General features: G+C 41.5%; 1 protein-coding gene across 1 annotated transcript in view; it reads right to left on the reverse strand.

The window, feature by feature from the left end:
* The window catches only part of Pde11a (phosphodiesterase 11A), a 373,525-nt gene that overhangs the window by 310,857 nt on the left and 42,090 nt on the right, over positions 1 to 20,578 (reverse strand). The window contains exon 2 of the mRNA XM_052181167.1: positions 12,537 to 12,695. Coding sequence (XP_052037127.1) covers positions 12,537 to 12,695 — 159 coding nt within the window. The remainder of the gene's footprint in view (positions 1 to 12,536; positions 12,696 to 20,578) is intronic.

Raw genomic sequence — 20,578 nt, forward strand, 5'->3', positions numbered from 1 at the left:
GCTTAGTGCTCAGAAACACTCACCTCTCTGGCAGAGTATTGGAGTTTGGTTCCCAGCACCCACACTTGGAGGCTCACAACCACCCAACTCCAGCTCCAGAAAATTCAATGCCATTTTCTGGCCTCTAAGGACACACACACACACACACACACATATGCATACACACACACATACGCACACACACATATGCACACACATGCACACGCGTGCATACGCACACATACATACTCACATGCACACTCTCATGAACACACACATACATACATATATACATACATACATACATATGTACATACCTACACACACAAAGGTAAATATAAACACAGAGACACAAACCATGTACACAAATAAAAACATAAAACCAATCATAAAAATATAAAGCCAGTGCTGGGTGGTGGTGACTCATGATTTTAATCTCAGCACTTGGGAGACAGAGGCAGGTAGATCTCTGAGTTTAAGGCTAACCTGGACTATGGAGGAAATTCCAGAACAGCCAGTGCTACACAGAGAAACTGTCTTTAAAGAAACAAAAAAGAAAAAGAAAACAGAAAACAAAACAAAATAACACAAGTTTGTCGCAGAAGGTTGTCTAGAGAGACACACGTTAAGTGGGCTCCTGGGATAAGGAGAACAAACCACTGATTGAGTTGAAGTCAGTCCCAGTTTGTTCCGGGTTTCCAGCTCTTCTGCCGTCATACATATGCGATTGTGGGAGTGGGCACGCCGCAGGTCAGACCCTTACGGAGCAGGCCCTCTCCTTCCATCTTTACATAGGTTTCAGGGTTTACAGATACACCCGCTTTAGCCATCAGAGGTTGCCAGAATATTCTCCACAAGCTGTCAATCTACCTGCATACCAAGCCTCCAGAGTACAACCAACATTGTGTAGACACTATCCCTTTTATCTAGTTGTAGTACTGATTCTTTTAAAAACAAATTCTTGAATATTTGATCATTCATATTTTGACCAAATTGTTAGTCAAAATTCAACTGCAATTGTTTAGGGATACATGGGGGCAGCTAAAATGTAAAGTAGTGAGGACCATGATGAAGGACAAACCAGAATTGCTTTTCAGCTAATCTTACTGAGGGCTGATGGGGAATTTTGACTTAAGCTTTGAAGTACGAGTGGAGAAGAGGGTTCCCCATGGTTCACTGAGAGGTTGAGCGAAGGTATGGCTGTGGGGACCCGAGCATCATGACAAAACAGAGGATTATGTCTGCGTTGTGTATTAGCCCCTAAGCTGCACCCTGGCAGGTACACGTGCTTTGTTACACAGAGATAGATTCTGCCTGAGGAAGAAGCAGAGAGAATAACCAGGAGGCCACAGCAATATTTCTCCAACAGGAAGAGAAATCCAAAGTTCTGAAAGAAATGTGTTTGGAAGAACATTTTTTGCAAATCTCGGTTATTTCTAAAACGCTTGGCGAGTTACCATCCAATGAATGTACAGGCCGGAGATGGATTTGCCGCTGATGGACGGTGACTGCTTGGACCCTGGGCAATCACCGTTAAAAGGCAATAGTGCCATGACTAGATTATGGCTGAAATGTAGACAAAATATTAACAAGTTATGGGATTTGATCCAATTTTTCTCCCAGACTAAGATCTTATTGATCAAATACAAGTTGAAACCACAAGCCATCTGCCGGGACGTTTGAGCCCTCTTTGGCTAAACACTAATATTTAATCATAATTTTATGGCAACATGTTCAAAAAACTTAGCTGGGATATAACCAGAATAAAAATAATAGATGAGTGTGCAGAGGGCATTTCTTAAAATCAGTTGATGCATTGCTCCTTTGGTACTTAAGCATCTCAAAAGCAACAGAGAGTTAGCAGAAAACAGTAAACTCTCCAGGCAGAAATGTTATGTGTCCCTATAGAGCAATAGTTCTCAACCTGTGGGTCACAATTTTTACATGGATTGCCTAAAATTATTGAAAAACACGAATAATTTACATTACAACTCATAACAGTAGCAAAATTACAGTTATGAAGTAGCATTGAAAATAAGTTTAGTGTTGGGGGATCACCACAGAATGAGGAACTGTATTAAAGGGTCACAGCATTAGGAAGGTTGAGGATCACTGCTGTAGAACTGAGTATTTGAAAGGGTCTTTTACATAGCTCCTTTTGCAGAGCCTATTGAGAAGATGAAGAAATCCATCTATCTTTGCTCTCAGTAAACTGCTTTATTAAGCCAACTAGTTGTTTGGGAGTTGACTATAATGGTAGGACTGCAGCTTGTAGCCGTGTCTAAACATATTCAAGTTAAAAAGAAATCAATCATATGCAAGCCAAACCCTATGTGAGTAGCCTGCATGAATTGTATTCATGAATTAATTGTATTGTATTCATCTTTCTGAGACCACCAACCTGTCACTTCTTCATTGTAATGAATTCAACATCCTCCTCCTCAGCACAGCAAACCTGATATCTTTTGTACCTTCCATATCTCACAGCTGCTAAATATCATCCTCACAAGCAGAAAGAATTTTGAAGTGTAAGGCCAAGGGCTTACGAAATCCTTCCTATTATCTGTCTGTGAGTCTCATTGCTTAGGTTTCATTGCAAACTTGAGCCTCTGCAGAGACTCATTAACGCCATCCGGGCACCCTCCTCAATGCCAGTTGGCAAGGCAGTGCTGCCAGTAACAAGTTCTGGAAGATGGCCAGTCCCCAGCAGCTGAGCTCTGTTAGCAGCATCCCAGTTCCAAAGGATGTCAAAAGATGAACTTATCAGGATAGCTGAATGCCCTGAATTATGAACTGAGAGGAGGTGACCACAGGCTAAGAACCCCCATAACATCAACCACAATAGGATGTCAAGTCAAGACTCCTACTGCTTTTGCCTCTGGACAAAAGAAATGTTCTGCTTTATGCAATGTGACAAAAGACAATACCTTGCTACCAAAGGATTCATGGTCCAGAAGGATGGATAAGAACCTATGCTCACTGTCACTTCCCAGTTGTCATGCTAATGAGCCCAAAAGTCTTAATAGATAACTAAGGTTTGCTTTCATCTAACTCATAATTTTATCCAGCAAAATAATGTCTCCCTCTACTCCCTTTGATTAACAAAGGGATAAGTTAAGTGGGCATAAGGATTCTAATCATACAACCTAAATCAGATAGCTTACACATAGCCCTGGAACACAGGAGCCTTTGCTTAGAACCCATGAAGTGAACCAGAAAATTCCAACCACCCTTTCTACACAGCCTTCCTTTATGTGCACCGCCAGCATGAATTACCAAGCTAGTAATTTGCCAGTGTGGAGCTGAAATGATTAATACATGCATGTGCAAGGCTGGAATTCATGCAAACCTCTCACTTTGCTTCTGCAAAATAAATTCTTGCTAATTATCTAAGACTTTTAAAGCACGTGATGGTATTAAAGTCACTGAAATGAAAGCTTTAGTACAGGGCTGGATGACCATCTGTCTGGGGATGATCCCTGCACCAGATGAAGACAAGTACCAGAGGAGGAACCAATGACCTTTCTAAGTTCTCCCAATAATTATTGCATGCTACCACATAGCCACTGACTCTTTGTCCACAGGCACAGCGCTTTCAAGAAACAAAATACATTCCTACTTACCGTGACTTTAAGTCTAAATGAATTAATATATTTAATTTTTTATGTATCATAAAGTATTTGCTAGTTTTCATAGCTCAGGGTATAATAAAATTGTGCCATATATAACTTGCAATATAAAATATGAAATTTTAAGATAAGGGGACAAAAGTAATATTATGCTAATTACACAAGAAATTCACATATATGAATGTGTGATGGCCAGGAAGCTGCGACTTCCCAGCTGAGAGGTACCCTGAATGCTTACTGTTTGTTATCTGTTTCCCTCCTCTCAGCGACTCTGTGAGGCTCAGAAGGTCCAGTCAACTTGTTCATGCTCACTCAGTTAAGAAACAAATACTTGAGTCTGTCTTGGAGGCATTCTGACTCCAGAACCTCTGAGCAGTACTCACAGGCCTTTCTTTGGTTCCTTTGTTTGATTACCTGTAGGTAACTCAGAAATTATAGGTGCACTTTAAAAGGTGTTTGTTATTTTCTAAGGTTTTTAAAAATGTTTCTGCCCACGAGTGCAGTGCCCACAGATGCCAGAAGAGGGCATCAGATTCCATAGAACTGGAGTCACAGGTTGTGGATGCTAGGAACTGAACTCAGATCCTCTGCAAGAACAGTCCTCACTCCTAACACCCGAGTCATCTCTCCAGCCACTGTTGGATCTTATGCTCCCTCAGAATGTGGAAGGAGGTTGACTGAAGGCTGTCTGGAAGAGCAATTCACGTTTTAAATGTGAATTGAGTAAAGTCAGCAAGGCACTGAGAATGCTCTTTCTTGTCCAGCACTCGCACCATTCTAAGTGAGTTCAGAGGTTTTTCAAAGCTTCTGACAACACAGACTTGGCTTGCCTTTTGACTCAATAGATTTCAGTCTGTGGAGTATACCCCTAGGAAATAATAAGATAGAAAAAAGAAATGTGTTTAAGACTCTATTCAACGTGTGTGTGTGCACGCACGTGCACGCACACACACACACACACACAAACTTACAGTTTCAAAAGCCAGAACTTGAGGACATCAAGAAATACAAATTATGTTATGCAATATGATTTACATAGACAGTGACTGTACTATGACCCAGACTGAATTAGTTAATAGCTGGAAAGTGTCCAAATTAAAGACAGAGAAACAACATTATATAGAAAAAAGAAAATAAGAAAGCATTATAATCACCTCAAATGGGAAATACAAAATACCTTCACATGTAGAAGAAACATTTTTCATATGGAAGAAACAAATATTATATATATAATTTATATTACATATAATATATGTCTTAGTCTGGGTTTCTATTCCTGCACAAACATCATGACCAAAAAGCAAGTTGGGGAGGAAAGGGTTTATTGAGCTTACACTTCTGCATTGCAGTTCATCACTAAAGGAAGTCAGGACTGGAACTCAAGCAGGTCAGGAAGCAGGAGCTGATGCAGAAACCATGGAGGGATGTTCCTTACTGGCTTGCTTCCCCTGGCTTGCTCAGCCTGCTCTCTTATAGAACCCAAGAATACCAAACCAAAGGTGGAACCACCCACAAGGGGCCCTCCCCCCTTGATCACTAATTGAGAAAATGCCCCACAGCTGGATCTCATGGAGGCACTTCCCCAACTGAAACTCCTTTCTCTGTGATAACTCCAGCCTGTGTCAAGTTGACACACAAAACTAGCCAGTACAATTGATCCCTTCTCAACTTGACACACAAACACATCACTATTAAGCCTCAACCCTTACTTTCTTATTCATCCCCAAGATCTAAATTTAAAAGTCCCACCGTCTTTACATATTAAAAGTTCAATCACCTTAAAATGTCCAATATCTTTAAAATTCAAAATCTTTTAAAAATTCAAAGTCTCTCAACTGTGGGCTTGACTAAAATACTTTCTTCCTTCAAGAGGGAAACATATCAGGGCATAATCACAACCAAAAGCAAAACTCAAACTCCAATGGTTCAATGTCTGGGATCCAACTCACAATCTTCTGGGCTCCTCCAAGGGCTAGGGTCACTTCTTCAGCTCTGCCCTTTGTAGCACACAGCTTGTCTTCTAGGCTCCTGCTGCCTGTACTCCACTGCTGCTGCTGTTCTTGGTGGTCATCACATGGTACTGGCATCTCCAAAACACTGCTATCTTCCACTGTAATTAGGCTTCACCAATAGCCTCTCATAGGCTCTCTTCATGGTGACAAGCCTCTGCTCCTATGCATGACCTCTTCAAGTCCTGGGCCATCAATTCCAACTGAGACTGCACCTTTACCAATGGCCTTCTGTAGCCTCTCACTGTGCCAAGAGCCTCAGTTGCTCTTCATGACCCCTTCATGCCTTCAAAACCAGTACCATCTGGATGACTCTTACACAGTACCAAGTCCAGCCACAGCACAAAATACAACTGTGGTTATATCTGGAACACACTCTCTGTGCTCTCAGAAAACACTTCCCAGAAGATTTCACCTCAGTGATGCTGGTCTCTTCTTAATCACCGCTAATTTCTTAGCTCCAGCTAACCAGCATCAATAGTCCCAGTAACACAAAGAATTGCTTTAGTGGTTCTGGTATCTTGTTACTTACAGCTGATTCTTCAGCCCCAGCTAACCAAAACCACAGAATCTTCACAATCAAAACATGGCCACTTTAAGAGTCTTTAATCTTCCCTCTGAAATTTCACAAGCCAGGCCTCCATCTTCTGCACTGTTCATAACATTGTCTTCCAAGCTCCTACAGATCTTTCCACAGCTTTTCTAGCTCAAAGTTCCAAAGTCCTTCCACAATCCTCCCCAAAACATGGTCAGGTTGTCACACGAATACCCCACTACGCTGGTACCTATTTATCTTAGTCAGGGTTTCTATTCCTGCACAAACATCATGACCAAAAAGCAAGTTGGGGAGGAAAGGGTTTATTGAGCTTACATTCTGCATTGCAGTTCATCACTAAAGGAAGTCAGGACTGGAACTCAAGCAGGTCAGGAAGCAGGAGCTGATGCAGAAACCATGGAGGGATGTTCCTTACTGGCTTGATTCCCCTGGTGTGCTCAGTCTGCTTTCTTATAGAACCCAAGACCACCAGCCCAGAGGTAGTACCACCCACAAGAGGACCTCCATCCTTGATCACTAATTGAGAAAATGCTCCACAGCTGGATCTCATGGAGGCACTTCCCCAACCGAAGCTCCTTTCTCTGTGACAACTCCAGCCTGTGTCAAGTTGACACACGAAACTAGCCAGTACAATATATATGTATATATAATACAAGGCTGTTTGTGGTAGCATACCCATAAGCTCAGTATTCAAGAGGCAGATGCAGGCTCACCACAAGTTTTAGACAATGTGGTCAATATTGCAAGCTAAGACTATATAGTGAGACCTATCTCAAAATAAAATAAGAAGTAGAAAAAAAACTAGCATAAGGATAATTTTAAAGAAGTAAAAAAAATCCAGTATATTCTTTAATAGCGATACAAGAAAATCATGAACTCATAATGAAACGACAGGGCCAGAAGCGTGCCTGGCATATAAGCATACATTAATAAAAACCTTTGTTTAATGAAAACAAAAGTGACATCTACTGAGATCATGCTACAAAGAGGTCATCCACCACCACGTGCACTTGACAGGCTCAAAGGGCAGGATCAGAATATTCTATGATGAAAACAGGATTTTGGTTTGAGGCTTGGCATGAGGATATTGTATGAGGAAAAGATAACACAAAATACCTTGGCCTTTGATGATAGCTCAGGGAGCTTTTTACTATCAGTTCTGAGTGGGCAAAAGCGTGGATGAGGAGTGATGTGCCAGCCACTGAGCAGAGCTCGTCCGTCCTAAGCTCTTTGCTGCTGAGATTACAGTAAGGATCTTTGTGATACTCCACCGTCAGGCTGGCTACTGATGTGGGTGATTCCAACTTACATTGTCATGAATACGCTGGTCTTTTCCTATTTGTATATGGAATCTTTCATTGTGTCTTACAGGCTCGTTATAGACTATGCAGCTAAAGGGCAGCCTTCTTAGAGAGGAGGTGACTTGAGGAAGGGCTGGGCTTCTGTTCCCTCTGCTTGCCTGGTTCTCCTGTCTACAGATTCAGCAAGCTGGAAGTGCCAATGAATATAAACTTAGAAACAAGTCACACCCGTCGTTCTCAGTCCTCCCCGTGCTGCGGGCCTTTAATACGGTTCATGCTGTGGTGACCTCTAGCCAGAAAATTATTTCATTGCTGCTCATAACTGTATGTTTGCTACTGCTGTAAATTGTAACATAAACATATGATATAGCAGATATCTGATATGCGACCCTGATGGGGGATGCAACGCTCAGGTTAAGAACCACCGAGTTACCCAAAGGTAGTTTTTCACTGAGACCTGCCCGAGGCTCACATACTGGCCGTGTGTCTTTCATGAGGAGCCCTGTAAGTCAAGCCCCCTTCCAGCTAGTTTCCCTGAGTCCTTTCATGGAATCTCCCTTTGGCACTGAGACATTAGTGTTACCCAAGACACAGATGAAATAATTTTAATGTAAATATCACTTAGACAGTTGTGAAACCACATTGTTCTTCCTCGTTTGGCAGAGGCACCTAGATATTATTCCTTTCCATTAAACGTTTCTAGAACTTATTTTTTTAATTTTTTCCTAAGTATGACTATTGGATGCACAATACATAGAATCTTTGCAAGAAAAAAACAACCCAGGCTAGAAATATTGTGAATATGAAATATTTTGCAACTGTGGCATTGGATGAATGTAATCTATCTGCCTTGCCTGGTAAACTCCCAAGCAGTGAAAACACCACAGGGGTTTCCTGGAAAATAAAATGATACTGTGGGCACATGAAACATTCACAGAAGAGAAAAAATACAATTTGGGGAGCAAGAAAATAGGATTGGCTCTAAGAGATAATCTGAGAATAAGTGAAAAATACAAAAGAAAAAAATTTAAACTGTTAGGGAAAAAGTTGAATGTAAAAGTGTGGTAGTTTGAGGAACACTCCTCCACTGCTGGTGGGGTTGCAAATTAGTACAACCACTCTGGAAATCAGTCTGGTGGCTCCTCAGGAAACTGGGCACATCACTTCTGGAGGATCCTGCTATACCACTCCTGGGCATATACCCAGAGGATTCCCCAGCATGTAATAAAGATACATGCTCCACTATGTTCATAGCAGCCCTATTTATAATTGCCAAAAGCTGGAAAGAACCCAGGTATCCCTCAACAGAAGAATGGATGCAAAAAATGTGGTATATATACACAATGGAGTACTATTCAGCCCTTAGAAACAATGAATTCATGAAATTCTTAGGCAAATGAATGGAGCTGGAGAACATCCTACTAAGTGAGGTAACCCAGTTTCAAAATATCAATCATGGTATGCACTCACTAATAAGTGGATATTAACCTAGAAAACTGGAATACCCAAAATATAATCCACACATCAAATGAGGTACAAGAAGAATGGAGGAGTGGCCCCTTGTTCTGGAAAGACTCAGTGTAGCACTATAGGGCAAAACCAGAACAGAGAAATGGGAAGGGGTGGGTGGGAGAACAGGGGAAGGGAAGGGGGCTTATGGGACTTTTGGGGAGTGGGGGCTAGAAAAGGGAATATCATTTGAAATGTAAATAAAAAATATATTGAATAAAAAAAAAGAAAAAAGAAAAGAAAACACTTGTCCCGGGAGTGGTACTATTAAGAGGCATGGCCTAGTTGGAATGGGTGTGGCCTTGCTAGAATGGGTGTGGCCTAGTTGGGGTAGGTGTGGCCTTGTGGGAAGGAGCTTATCACTGTGGGGGACCCTCTTCCTAGCTGACTGGAAACCAGTCTTCTCCTGACTACCTTCAGATCAGGGTATAGAACCCTTAGCTCCCTTCTCCAGGCCATGTCCCATGATTCCTGCCATGATGATAATGGATTGAACAGTGGTTCTTGATCTGAAGGCAGATAGGAGAAGACTAGCTTCCAGGTGGCTAAAAGGAGGATCTCAAAGCCCAACCCCCAGCCCCCAGGACAAGTTTCCTCCCAGAAGACCACACCTCCTAATAGTGCCACTTCCTGGGCCAAGCATGTTCAAACCACCACAAAAAGTTATAGCTTACACTCGGCCAGCATCTTACATTTAACAAGGCATTTGTTGTTGTGATTTTATTTAATTCTTATGCCATATGGTGGGGGATACTAAAACTGACAGGTAAAGGAACTGAGAAAAAATTCTCTAGATTTCCAAAGGTACCTGTGCTTCTCAGCCAAGGTGGGCTCAACTAAAGCCCAGCTTTCTTTCTTTCCTTCCTTTCTTCCTTCCTTTCTTCCTTCCTTTCTTCCTTCCTTCCTCCTCCTCTCTCTCTCTCCCTCCCTCTCTCTCTGTCTCTCTCTCCCGCTCTCTCTTTTTGTTTAGTTTGTTCTGTTTTGTTTTCGAAACAGGACTCTGTGAAGCCCTGGCTATCCTGGAACTCACTCAGTAGATCAGACTGGCATGGAACTCAAGAGATCTGCCTGCCTCTGTTTCCCAAATTCTGGTATTTAAAGACCCACCACCCCGCTAAGCCCAATTTTCAATAGAGCTAAACACTGATGCTATTCAAAAAAGGGACAGCGCCCAGAGCAAACATTCCCTTACTCATTTAGAGCTTATAGAACCCCGCCCTCTATATAAACCAGCTGGAGAGGAGTCCAGAAAGCAAACATATCACAAATGAATAAGCAGGTCCCTGAGTGAAAGGGTAGAGAGTTGACCATTAGTGTGTAAGTTGTTACCTTCTAAAAGGCCCAAGCCCTAAATCCTATCTAAACTTTGAAAGGAGACACATTAGCTCAGGATTTTGCTATCTATGGTTTTAAAAATGGCCAAAATAAATGCTTTGATGGAACTGGAGATATGGCTTGTCGTTTTAAAGTTACACGCTGCCTTTGCAGAGGCCCCTAGTTTGGCTCAGAGCAACCATAGCTGACAGCTTGCAACCACTTGTAACTCCATCTCCAGGAGATCCAGTGCCTGGTTGCTGCAGGCACTTGTAGTCAGTCACATGAAACCTCTCACACGAACACACAGCTGTGCACATGCGTAAAAAAGTAAAACCTTTCTGAGAATTTGTTTTGCCTAGACATCTCAAAAACATGTGTTATACTAGCTAAGGTGGTCTATGTTGCATGATATAGGTTTTGTTATTAATGTTTGTTTCATGAGGTTTATGATGTGTACAGATGGCTCTCATCCCTTGCTCTCTTTCATGTGCATCATACTCCCTCATTTTCCCTTCAAATCACAATCTCATATTTATATCAATTTGTTTTGTTTTCCAACTCACTGAGCTTACCCAGGGTTTCTTGTGTTGCCACAGATTTAGAGTTTATGTCCCATGGATTTAGAGCTGTCTGTTGGAGCCTGCTGGTCTTAGCAATGGACAATACAACTGAAAATCACTTTTCCTCTCTAAGAATCTATCTAGCCCAGAGTGCAGCAGTAAGGGGTAGGTTTCATGAGCCCTTTCCCTAACCACATTTACAGGGCCCGTCTTATGCAGGCCAAGTATAAGTAATTGTAAATACTGTGTTACAAGTTCATCATTACAGCGGGTGTGTCCTGCCTAAGGCACTTTATAACTCTTCTCCCTATCTTCTAGCTCCAATCTCCTGTCCCGCTTCCACAAGGTTCACTAAGCCTTAGTGTGTATGTATGTGGGAAGGGGGATGTATAGTTTAGGGGTGAGCCCTCAACGTTACTTTTTCTTGTCACTGGATACCCATGAATCTCTGAATTCACCACTATGTATTGCAAAGCAGTTTTCAAACTCTTTTTCGGCGTCTCTTGGTACTGTCAATGGAAACTTTGATTCAGAGATCCAATGTTATCTCTATCACAGATCTCAATGTTAACTCCCTTGGAGTTCTTCTCTCCTATACAGTCAGATTAGGACATCTTGTGCCTCTCACCTCAGGCAGCTCCTACATGTCACAAAATATGTGGGATTTATCCACCCACCTCCTATGGTTCAAACCCATGTGCTTCATACAGAGGACCAATAAGAAGTCCTCCAAGGTCCTGTGATGCTTTATGAGTTTATAAACTTTTACAAGGATTTGAATTCTTTCAATTCCACTATAGAAATGACCTTAGCAAAGAACTCTCTTCATTTAAAAGTCTTCTGTCTTACTATAACCATATTTCATGTTCACCCTCTGTACCACAGCATTTGCATTGGTGTGCTATTATTAACCACACTAGTAAATAGCAGAGCCTCATCAGAGGTTACATTATGAAGTTTTCAATCAAATAGTAATAAACAAGCCATCAAACTTAAACAAGCTGGCGTGAGATTTGCTTTTACTTCAGCCAGATTCTATTCCATGTGAAGGTAGAAGCCTTGAAGGCGGGGCTTGGTCCTTGAAGATTCCATCTTGCAGTAAACTGCTAGTAGATACCTTAAAAGTCCCAGAGCAAAAAGTATGTCAATTCTACCAATGACACCTGTCCTTCAGAAACAAAAATAATGCTTGCTTTACTGGAGATTTACAAAACACAATTAAAGCACTCGTTTCACTGAGGTTTTATAATAGAAATTAAGAAAACAAATCTCTGTGATAGTTTAAAATGATGAGAGAAAGTACTGAGTTTTTTAAACAGTAATATTCCTAGAGTCTCTGCTCTCCTTTGGACCCCATATGGTCAAGGTGCTGTTCTCAATTAAAAGGCTTACTTACAAGGAAAAGAAAGACCGGGCAATAGCAAGAATACTACTGGGACTTGTAATGAAAAGCAGGCTTTAAAAAAAGTGGAGTGATTATCTCCAATTATATCCCATTCTATAAAATGCTTTTTTAAAAAAAGCCTCCCATTACATCTAGAGCAGAGTAGGGAAAGCTCTTTGATGTGTGAATAGGCTAATCGAAGAACCGCTTGCATAATTCCCATCCTTTCAGTAAGAGCAGCAATCAGCGATCAGAATGGAAAGTACAAGTCATGCAAGTCGTGAAGTCTTACTTTTTCGTCATCTTCTGTAAATGGAACACCCTCAGGGACCTTATTTATCGCCTGGGTCACACCGATAATCTCCCCGTCACTGTTCCGGATAGGCATGCACAGTAGTGATTTTGTCTTATATCCAGTTAGCTTGTCGATTTCATCATTGAATCTTCGGTCCTAAAAATAAGACAGAAAGCATTCATTGCAAGGGCAAGGCGGTGAGAGGTGAGGGGGAAGGGAGCCACTGGAAAAACTCCCCTCTTCCCCTGCTTTTCTTCTCAGGAATGGATTTGGTGCTGTGTTGAAATGACTAAAATAGATGATAAATTATCATGATAATTGTGAGCCAGGCTAAAAAAAGGGAAAGGGCTAGTGTCCCGAGAAAACTTCACTATGTTCTTATAAAATGTACTATTTCACAGCGATGACTGGGTGTGAAATAGTACATGAGAAAACGATATATCACATATGTAAGAAAATACTAAAACATTCAGGAAAGAAGTAGTTTATGTTGGATTAAAATTATTCTGAAAAGAAAAAAAAATACGCATCCATTCTGATATCTCAAAAATGGTTCCAAAAAGGATAAGTAGCTCAATTATGTAATATCTTGCCAACTACCAGTAAAACAATGATCATAAGCAAGGATCACCAATGGTGGCTAAGACCATTAGGTGAAGGATGTTAAGCAGGATATTAACACGACCTTCAAAGGCCACCCTAAAATATTTACTAATGATAATGATAATGTGGGTTCTATAATGAGGAGATCTGGCAGATTCTATCTTAGACAAGTAATTAAATTAGGCATGATCAGGAATACACCAAAATAGCCTCATCATCTCCCGACATGATGCCTTGGGAAGGATACATGGCCCTAAGAACAAGGGGTGTTTATATCAAATGGATAGCAAAATTCATAATCTAGGAAAAGAGAACTAGGAAACAAGATCTGGGCAGATGACTTACTTGGGAAACACTTGCCATACAACCATCAAGACATGTGTTCAATCCCTGGCATGCCATAAAAAGCCAGGCACAGCTGTGTGTGTCGGTGACCCCAGGTCCTGGGAAGGAAGAGACACGTGGACCCATGGAGTGACACCTGATGTTGAGGTTGACCTTTGACCCACATCCACACAAAAACAGGGGCACTCCCCTGCACATACACACATATAGATGTGCCCATAGAAAGAGGGGGAAAGAGAGAAGTGGGGAGACAGACAGAGAAGCTGACAAGCAGTTATTCCATCAGAAACCCCCGTCTGGATTCTTCAAATAATGTCAACAGTAAATTCAAAGCCGTGGCCATTGAAAAGAGGTATGAAATCCAAAGGAAACGTGTGTCTCTTCGCTGGATGTGTTAGGGACAAAGCTGAACAAGGTTAGGTCACAGCCTCCATGGACGCTTTGCTGCTGGGATGCTGCTCTTGCTATTGGAGTTATTTAAGAGAGTATCCTTAATTTCAAGTTGTATACGCTAGGATATCTGGGAAGGTGGATATAATATTTTTGAACTACAAGTAAAACAGAGGTAAATAAAGAAGGAAGAAATGAAGGACAGAAAAGAGGGAGGGAGAGAAGGAGCAGGGCTGGCTGCTGAGGGGGCAGTAGGAACTGAACGTGCTTCCGGGAAGGTGAGAGATAAGATGCACTTAGTTTGCTGTTTCAAGCCCAGGGCTAGAGTGAGGTTTGTCTAACTATCCACAGCCGCATGTTAAAGCCCTTAAAACACATAACCACATTCAGCTCCCTCCGACCATCTAGAGCTATTGATTTTCACAAGGGCTCGAGGCAACTGGCACTGACAAGACAAGCCCCTCAAGACGTGGGTCTCGTTTGTGTTTTTACTGGTGTGATGAAACACCATGACCAAAAAAACAACTTGGGGAGAAAGGGTCTCATTTCAGTTTATGTTCTCAGGTCACACTCCATCATGGAGATGAGACAGGGCAGGAACTCAAGGCAGGAACCTGGGGCAAGAACTGAAGCAGAGGCCAAGAAGGAGTGCTGCTTAACTAGCTCCTGGCTGCTTAACTAGCTCCTGGCTGCTTAACTGGCTTGCTCCTGGCTGCATTCTGCACACCCCAGAGTCACCTGCCCAGGCATGAGACTGATGACCAATAGTAAAATGAACAAGCCAAGTAGGAGCTCGTGACGTGACACACGCTATATCAATACTGCAGTGTTTGATTAAACTAGAGCTGTTTGCTTCACTGTGAACAAAAAGCAAAACCATGGTGGTGGTGACTGGCAGAGCTGTTAAAAGAACTTGTTGCTCTTACAGAAGACCTGGGTTTGCTTCTCAGCCCCCACATATTGGCTCACAATTGTCTGTAACTCCAGATCTAGGGGATCCTATGACCTCCATAGGCACCAGGCATAAAAGTGGTGCACACGCATAAAGGCAAAACCCTCGACATAAAAGCAAATAAACAAATCTAATTTGAAGAAGCTTTTAAAAACATAGTAATGGAAACAAGCAAGCTGCAATCCAAAGGCATGTGTATAATGTGACAAATGTTTAATGACTGCATAAGTATCATTTACAGATTCAAATACGGAGCAAAGATATATAAGTGTTGATGAGAAAAACAAACATCGACTGTGTGCTGTGGTTATCTACAGAAAAGATAGGAAATAGCCATAGAGAACCTCTATAAAGAGACGCTTCGTGAAAGAGTTTTACTTCTTTGTAAAAAACAGCTAGGAAGTGAGAAAATGATTCTCTGGAGAGGAACCGTGTCTGGGTGTATAAGGAGGCTGGACTCTGTCGATGTGGGCATCCTCTACAAGGCCTGACATTGCTTCAGCTTTTCTGGAGAACCAGCTACCCCAGGACAATGTGGACATGCAGTCACCTGTCATACAGTCTCCAGGCTGGTTCCCAGGCTGTTCTTTGTCACAATGGTAAGAAAGTTGTCAAGGGTTTTGTTCATGAGCCTGCATTATAATCTGGTGGTGGTTTTCTTTTTCTTTTCTACTTTTATTCCTATTTTATTTTACATTGTATAATATCATACATAATATTTATATAATATACATTTTATATAATGTATCACATTTTATATATTATATAGTGCATTTCATAATCACATAATTATATTTAATAATATTTATTATTTTAATGGTTTTTCTATTAAGATTATTGGGATGTTATTTTTGTCTTTCTATGTTTTTTATTTTATTTTTAATTTCATTGTTTATTTTTAATTAGCATGCAAGTTAAGAGGGTCTCTGTGGCTTTTTCATACACTGTCAGTGTGGACTGATCACACACACCCTTGCTCTACAGTGGAGTCCTCCTAGGCCGGTCCTCCTCACAGTCTCACTCTCCACTCTCATTAGACCTTTCACCAACCAAATGCTCATCCAAAGAGAGTCCAGCACGGAGCTGCCTGGTCAGGCAAGCCTCTGACACTCCTGCAGTTGGCCTTTGCTGGGTTTTGTTATTTCAACCACTAGGATATAGGCCCTGCAGAGCTATTGGCCTGCTTTGGAAGCTCTGACTGTGCCCCTCATTGTCTCTGTCTTCTCCTGCGATCCATCTGAGAGGAGGAGAAAACACCGCGTCAGTCCCACGACTGAGACAGACCTTCCCTCCTAATATAAAAATTTAACCTTTGAGGTAAAATTTGACAGCTGCTGTATTTGGGAGTTTTTGAGACTGAATTCCATATTGTGGTGAGTTGAGCTGGGTTGTCACCCAGGCTCTCTTAGGAGTCTCCGAGGTGCAGCTAGACATTATGGGAGAGCAGTTTCCTTTTGTTTACCTTTCCCTTAAGGGGATTTAATTTCATTACTACGATATATGACCAAATAGCTCCTCTATTTGTCCTCGTAATGAAGGTTAAAGGCGAAGATTGTTAATTCATATATAGAACTTTGCAGAAGCTTAGTCAGGGTTTAGCTTTTAGAAAGCGGCTCTTCCCTTCATCTAGATCTATCGATGGCAGCTCTCTACACACCCTAGAGAAGCTGTGAGCCTGAGAGATACTACTGTTCACAACACTGACTTCCAGATCCCAGGAGGAAGAACATAGAGACGGAAGTCCTCCTTGAAGTCTGTCACAGTATTGCAAATTCTTGGGACTAGAGAAAGGGCTCTGTCATTAAGATTATTGTATTAAGATTAAGATTATTATTATTATTATTATTATTATTATTAAGATTATTGCAGATGACCTAGGTTCAGTTCCCAACACCCACATGGTGGCTCACACTATCTGCAACTCCAAGTCCAGGGGATCCAACATCCGTGCTTGTGTCCAGAAGGTACATATAGGGCACATATGTGCAGGTAAAATACTAATACACCTAAAATAAAATGATAAATTTAATTTTAAGTAGTAGAGAAATTCTAAGCTGAGGTTTAATCTTCAAATTTGTTTTTCACTTCTCTAAATTGCAGACATAATAGTAAACAATGCTGTGTTTCCACTATAAGAACTATCTAAAATAAAATTGTATTTTATGAAAATATACTTAACTAATGCTATGTAGTAAAAATGTCTCCAACTCACTCGTGTAAGAAGTCTATAAAACAAATGGAGTATAATGTTAAGATCATAGAGATGAATGATCTATTCTTCTTTAACTATTTACATTTATTTTTAAAAATTAAGAACTTTTTGTAGCTGATACGGGGCTGGACTAGTAGCTACCCTGGGAGGAAGTTTTGAGATAAAGCCTGAAGGTGCTCTGGGCCAGGGAAAGGGCAGGAGAGTTACAGCCATAAACAGAGAGATTAGAAGGCAAGACAACAATACTTCTTGGGGTGGGGGGTAATGAAATAGAGAAAATAGTTTAAAAGTTTGAGCCTTGAGTTTTAATCTGAGAAAAGTGAAGGTGGGAATACCATTTCCTGGGGCAGAGGAGACTGAGACAGACATGAGGCCCACATAGGAAGAGAACAAAGAGGGTCAGTAAATCAATGCAAGGTAGGGAGCCTCTTCTGGCCACTGTATGGGATGGTCTCCTCTCTGATGACTCGTGAAAAGGTTTTCAAAGTGCCTGCCTTCCAACCCATCCCAACCGGAATCGGTCAATACTAAACATTTCCATTTTTAAATCTCCAATTCCAGTGAATAAGAGAACTGCTAAATATTAAAGAGTGAAACCAGAGAGCGGGTTGATGGGGAAATCCTGAAGAATGGTGGGAAAGGAGAAGAGGTGCAGCCTGGTGCTGTGGATCGGGGCGGCAGCCTGTGAGAGACACACACAGGTCTCCCTGGAACAGATGTGGCTTGTCTGTGCTGACCTTTGTGTGTTTAACCTTTGTGATAGCAGACTTGCATCTCTGCAGAAAAGTTTCTTTTCTACCAAAGCCCAACTACCAGGCCTAGGCCAAACCCATCTCCAAAGCATTCAAGGCCACATGAGAATAGTCGACACGGAGACATGGACATTGGTGCCTTTTTTTTAATTTTTTATTTTTTTTGGTCTTATTGATTTTCTTTTCTTTTTAAATTTGTTTTGATTTTCATACTTTTTGTCTTTGGGAGAGGAAAAACATAATAAATACATTTTGTAAGAAATATTTTAATAATTTTTTTTAAAAACTAAGGTGGCTGCCTCCTGAAGAATGACGACTGAGGTTGACTCTGCCTTCTGCACCCATGCGCACACACACACACACACACACACACACCACAGAATGTGTATCCAAAAAGATGGATAGTGTATACACACATGCATCCAGGGGGTGTGGAGAGTATTCCAGAGGGTTTTAAGAAGGTGGGTTGTGGTGTGACTAAGTCTTCATTTTCAAAAGCCAGCTTTGGCTGCATTTAAAGAATGAGTTGGAAGGAAGAGACTCAGTAGCATATGGTGTAGAAAATGGACTGAGTTAAAACGCATTTAGAACACAGAATCACTAGGATTTTTGTGAATTGATGAAACTGTAAAAGATAAGGAACTTGAACACTCCCCTACACCCCCCATGGTTCCTTGTTTCTTCTTCAGGAACATAGGTGAGTATCGAGGAGATTCACTAAGTGAGAACAGGTTCAGAGGTGGGGAATGTGCATTTCATTGTGCACATCTTAAAGTTTAGTTGACTGTGGGTTATCTACATGTCGGGGTTGTCCCTAAAGAGTGTGTGTGTGTGTGTGTGTGTGTGTGTGTGTGTCTATCTGTCTGTGTGTGTGTGTGTTATTTTAGTTGAAAAAAATTGAAAGAGAAAGTAAAGACTATTTTAGTAAGAATGAAAATGTTGCCTAATAGCTTTCTGTCTGAAGCAGAGTTTCATGAACAGCCAGAAAAGGAGGAAGCAGGATCAGCACCAAGAAGGTCCGGAGCACATGACCTTGAACTTATTTGCTTCTAAAAATACAAACCTGAGCAGGAACCTAGCAAATGCCTAGAGGACTCTGGCGCAACTTAACAAGGGCAATGGTACTCAATTTATGTTCCTCTCCCTGAGGACAGAGGAACAAGAACTGATCTATCACAGGGGCATCTAATAACTTCAGGCAAAGTTTCCCTTAATAAGGTTGTTAAAATCTGGAATGAGTTTGTAGGATTGTGATAGACCTTCTGGCTTCAAGAATTTTCATGTCATAATATTTTTCTTATCAAGTATTTTAAGTATAACTACTTCATAAGCAGAAGGTTCTAGGTGCCTTTTGGGCAGACCTCTTCTTTTTTAATGTGATACTCAGCTAAGATTTCTAACATTTAAAAAAAAAAAAGGCCCCAAACCATTTTCTTTCAGCAAAATAGCAGAACTGCACTGCCCCTGCCTAAAAAAGCGTAATCCTGAAGATTTGTGACTTAAGACCTTCTATAAGATCTTTGGTTCAGCCTGGTGCTACAGCACACCCAGAAAATAGGCTCCTACCCTCAAGATTCACTGGGGCTGTGGAATCGAAGCCTCTGCAGTCTAAGCCTTCATGTCCTTGGAAAAGAGTGGTCGTTCATCACATCTCTGCATACCAGCAGCCCTGAGAACATGTTTTTAAGAGCATATAAAAAGGCTGTTACCATATGAAGATGAAGCGTTCCCCCTTCCCCCCCACAGGCTCCTTCCTGTGCTGAGTGCTTGGTCTCCAGCAGGTCATGCCTTTTGGAGAAATTTTAGAACAGTGGTTCTCAGCCTTCTTAATGTTGTGATATAGTTCCTCATGTTGTGGTGACTTATAACCATAAAATTATTTTCATTGCTACTGCATAACTGGAATTTTGCTACTGAATTGTAATGTAAATATCTGTGTTTTCAAATGGTCTTAGGCGACGCCCCCTCCAACCCCCGCTAAAGGGTCATTTGCAGGGAGTCATGAACCAGAGATTGAGAACCACTGCTTTAGAAGGTTCTAGCTATTTGGAGGAAGTGGACCACCAGAGACATGACTCCAAAATCTAAATTTGATCCACTGTTGGCTTCTTGTCCTCCCCTTCCTTAAACATCTTGGTGAGAAAGCCCTCTCTCCTGTACCAGATGCGCTAGCCACTGAGATGATCAACCTCACCAAGGGACCAGAATCCACTGCGCCACAGCTGGAAACTGTGGCTCTAATCCAGCATAGCCTTCCCTCCTTTTAGGATGCTTTGCCAGATAGTTTTGTCATTTGGGAGAGAAAAGAAACAAACACAAAGGCTTAAAGCCAAAGAGCATCCATTCCTTGTTCCCATTATCTAAGAGAAAGCACTCAAGGGCTTCCCTTAAACAGTGCTGGAGTCAGGCGGGTCTCAGACTCATGGCAAAGACTCATGAGCCGCTTAAGAGCAGCTCTCTTTTGCTTATCTGTGAGCATTGAGTCCCCATCCTCTGCACTCTACGGGAACATTTTCTATGCTCCATCATTACACCAAGAAAGAGTCTTAACCACCACGTCTTCTGTAAGGATGATTTTATAGACAACATTCTCAGCTCCACGCATGTGCCGTCAAATCCAGGGCGAACCTGCCAGGTCTAACATCCACATAATGGCCCTTATGATGGTCAGGGCCAGAAGCTGAGGAAGCACGTGATTACAGAATACTTTATTAATCCCAGGGGGATTTTCACTGAATTTGCGTCTAAAAGATTGTGCTCGTTCATTATAGCAAATTTATGTGTA

The sequence above is a fragment of the Apodemus sylvaticus genome, chromosome 5 (genome assembly GCF_947179515.1).
Source record: "Apodemus sylvaticus chromosome 5, mApoSyl1.1, whole genome shotgun sequence".
NCBI classification, from domain to species: Eukaryota; Metazoa; Chordata; class Mammalia; order Rodentia; family Muridae; genus Apodemus; species Apodemus sylvaticus.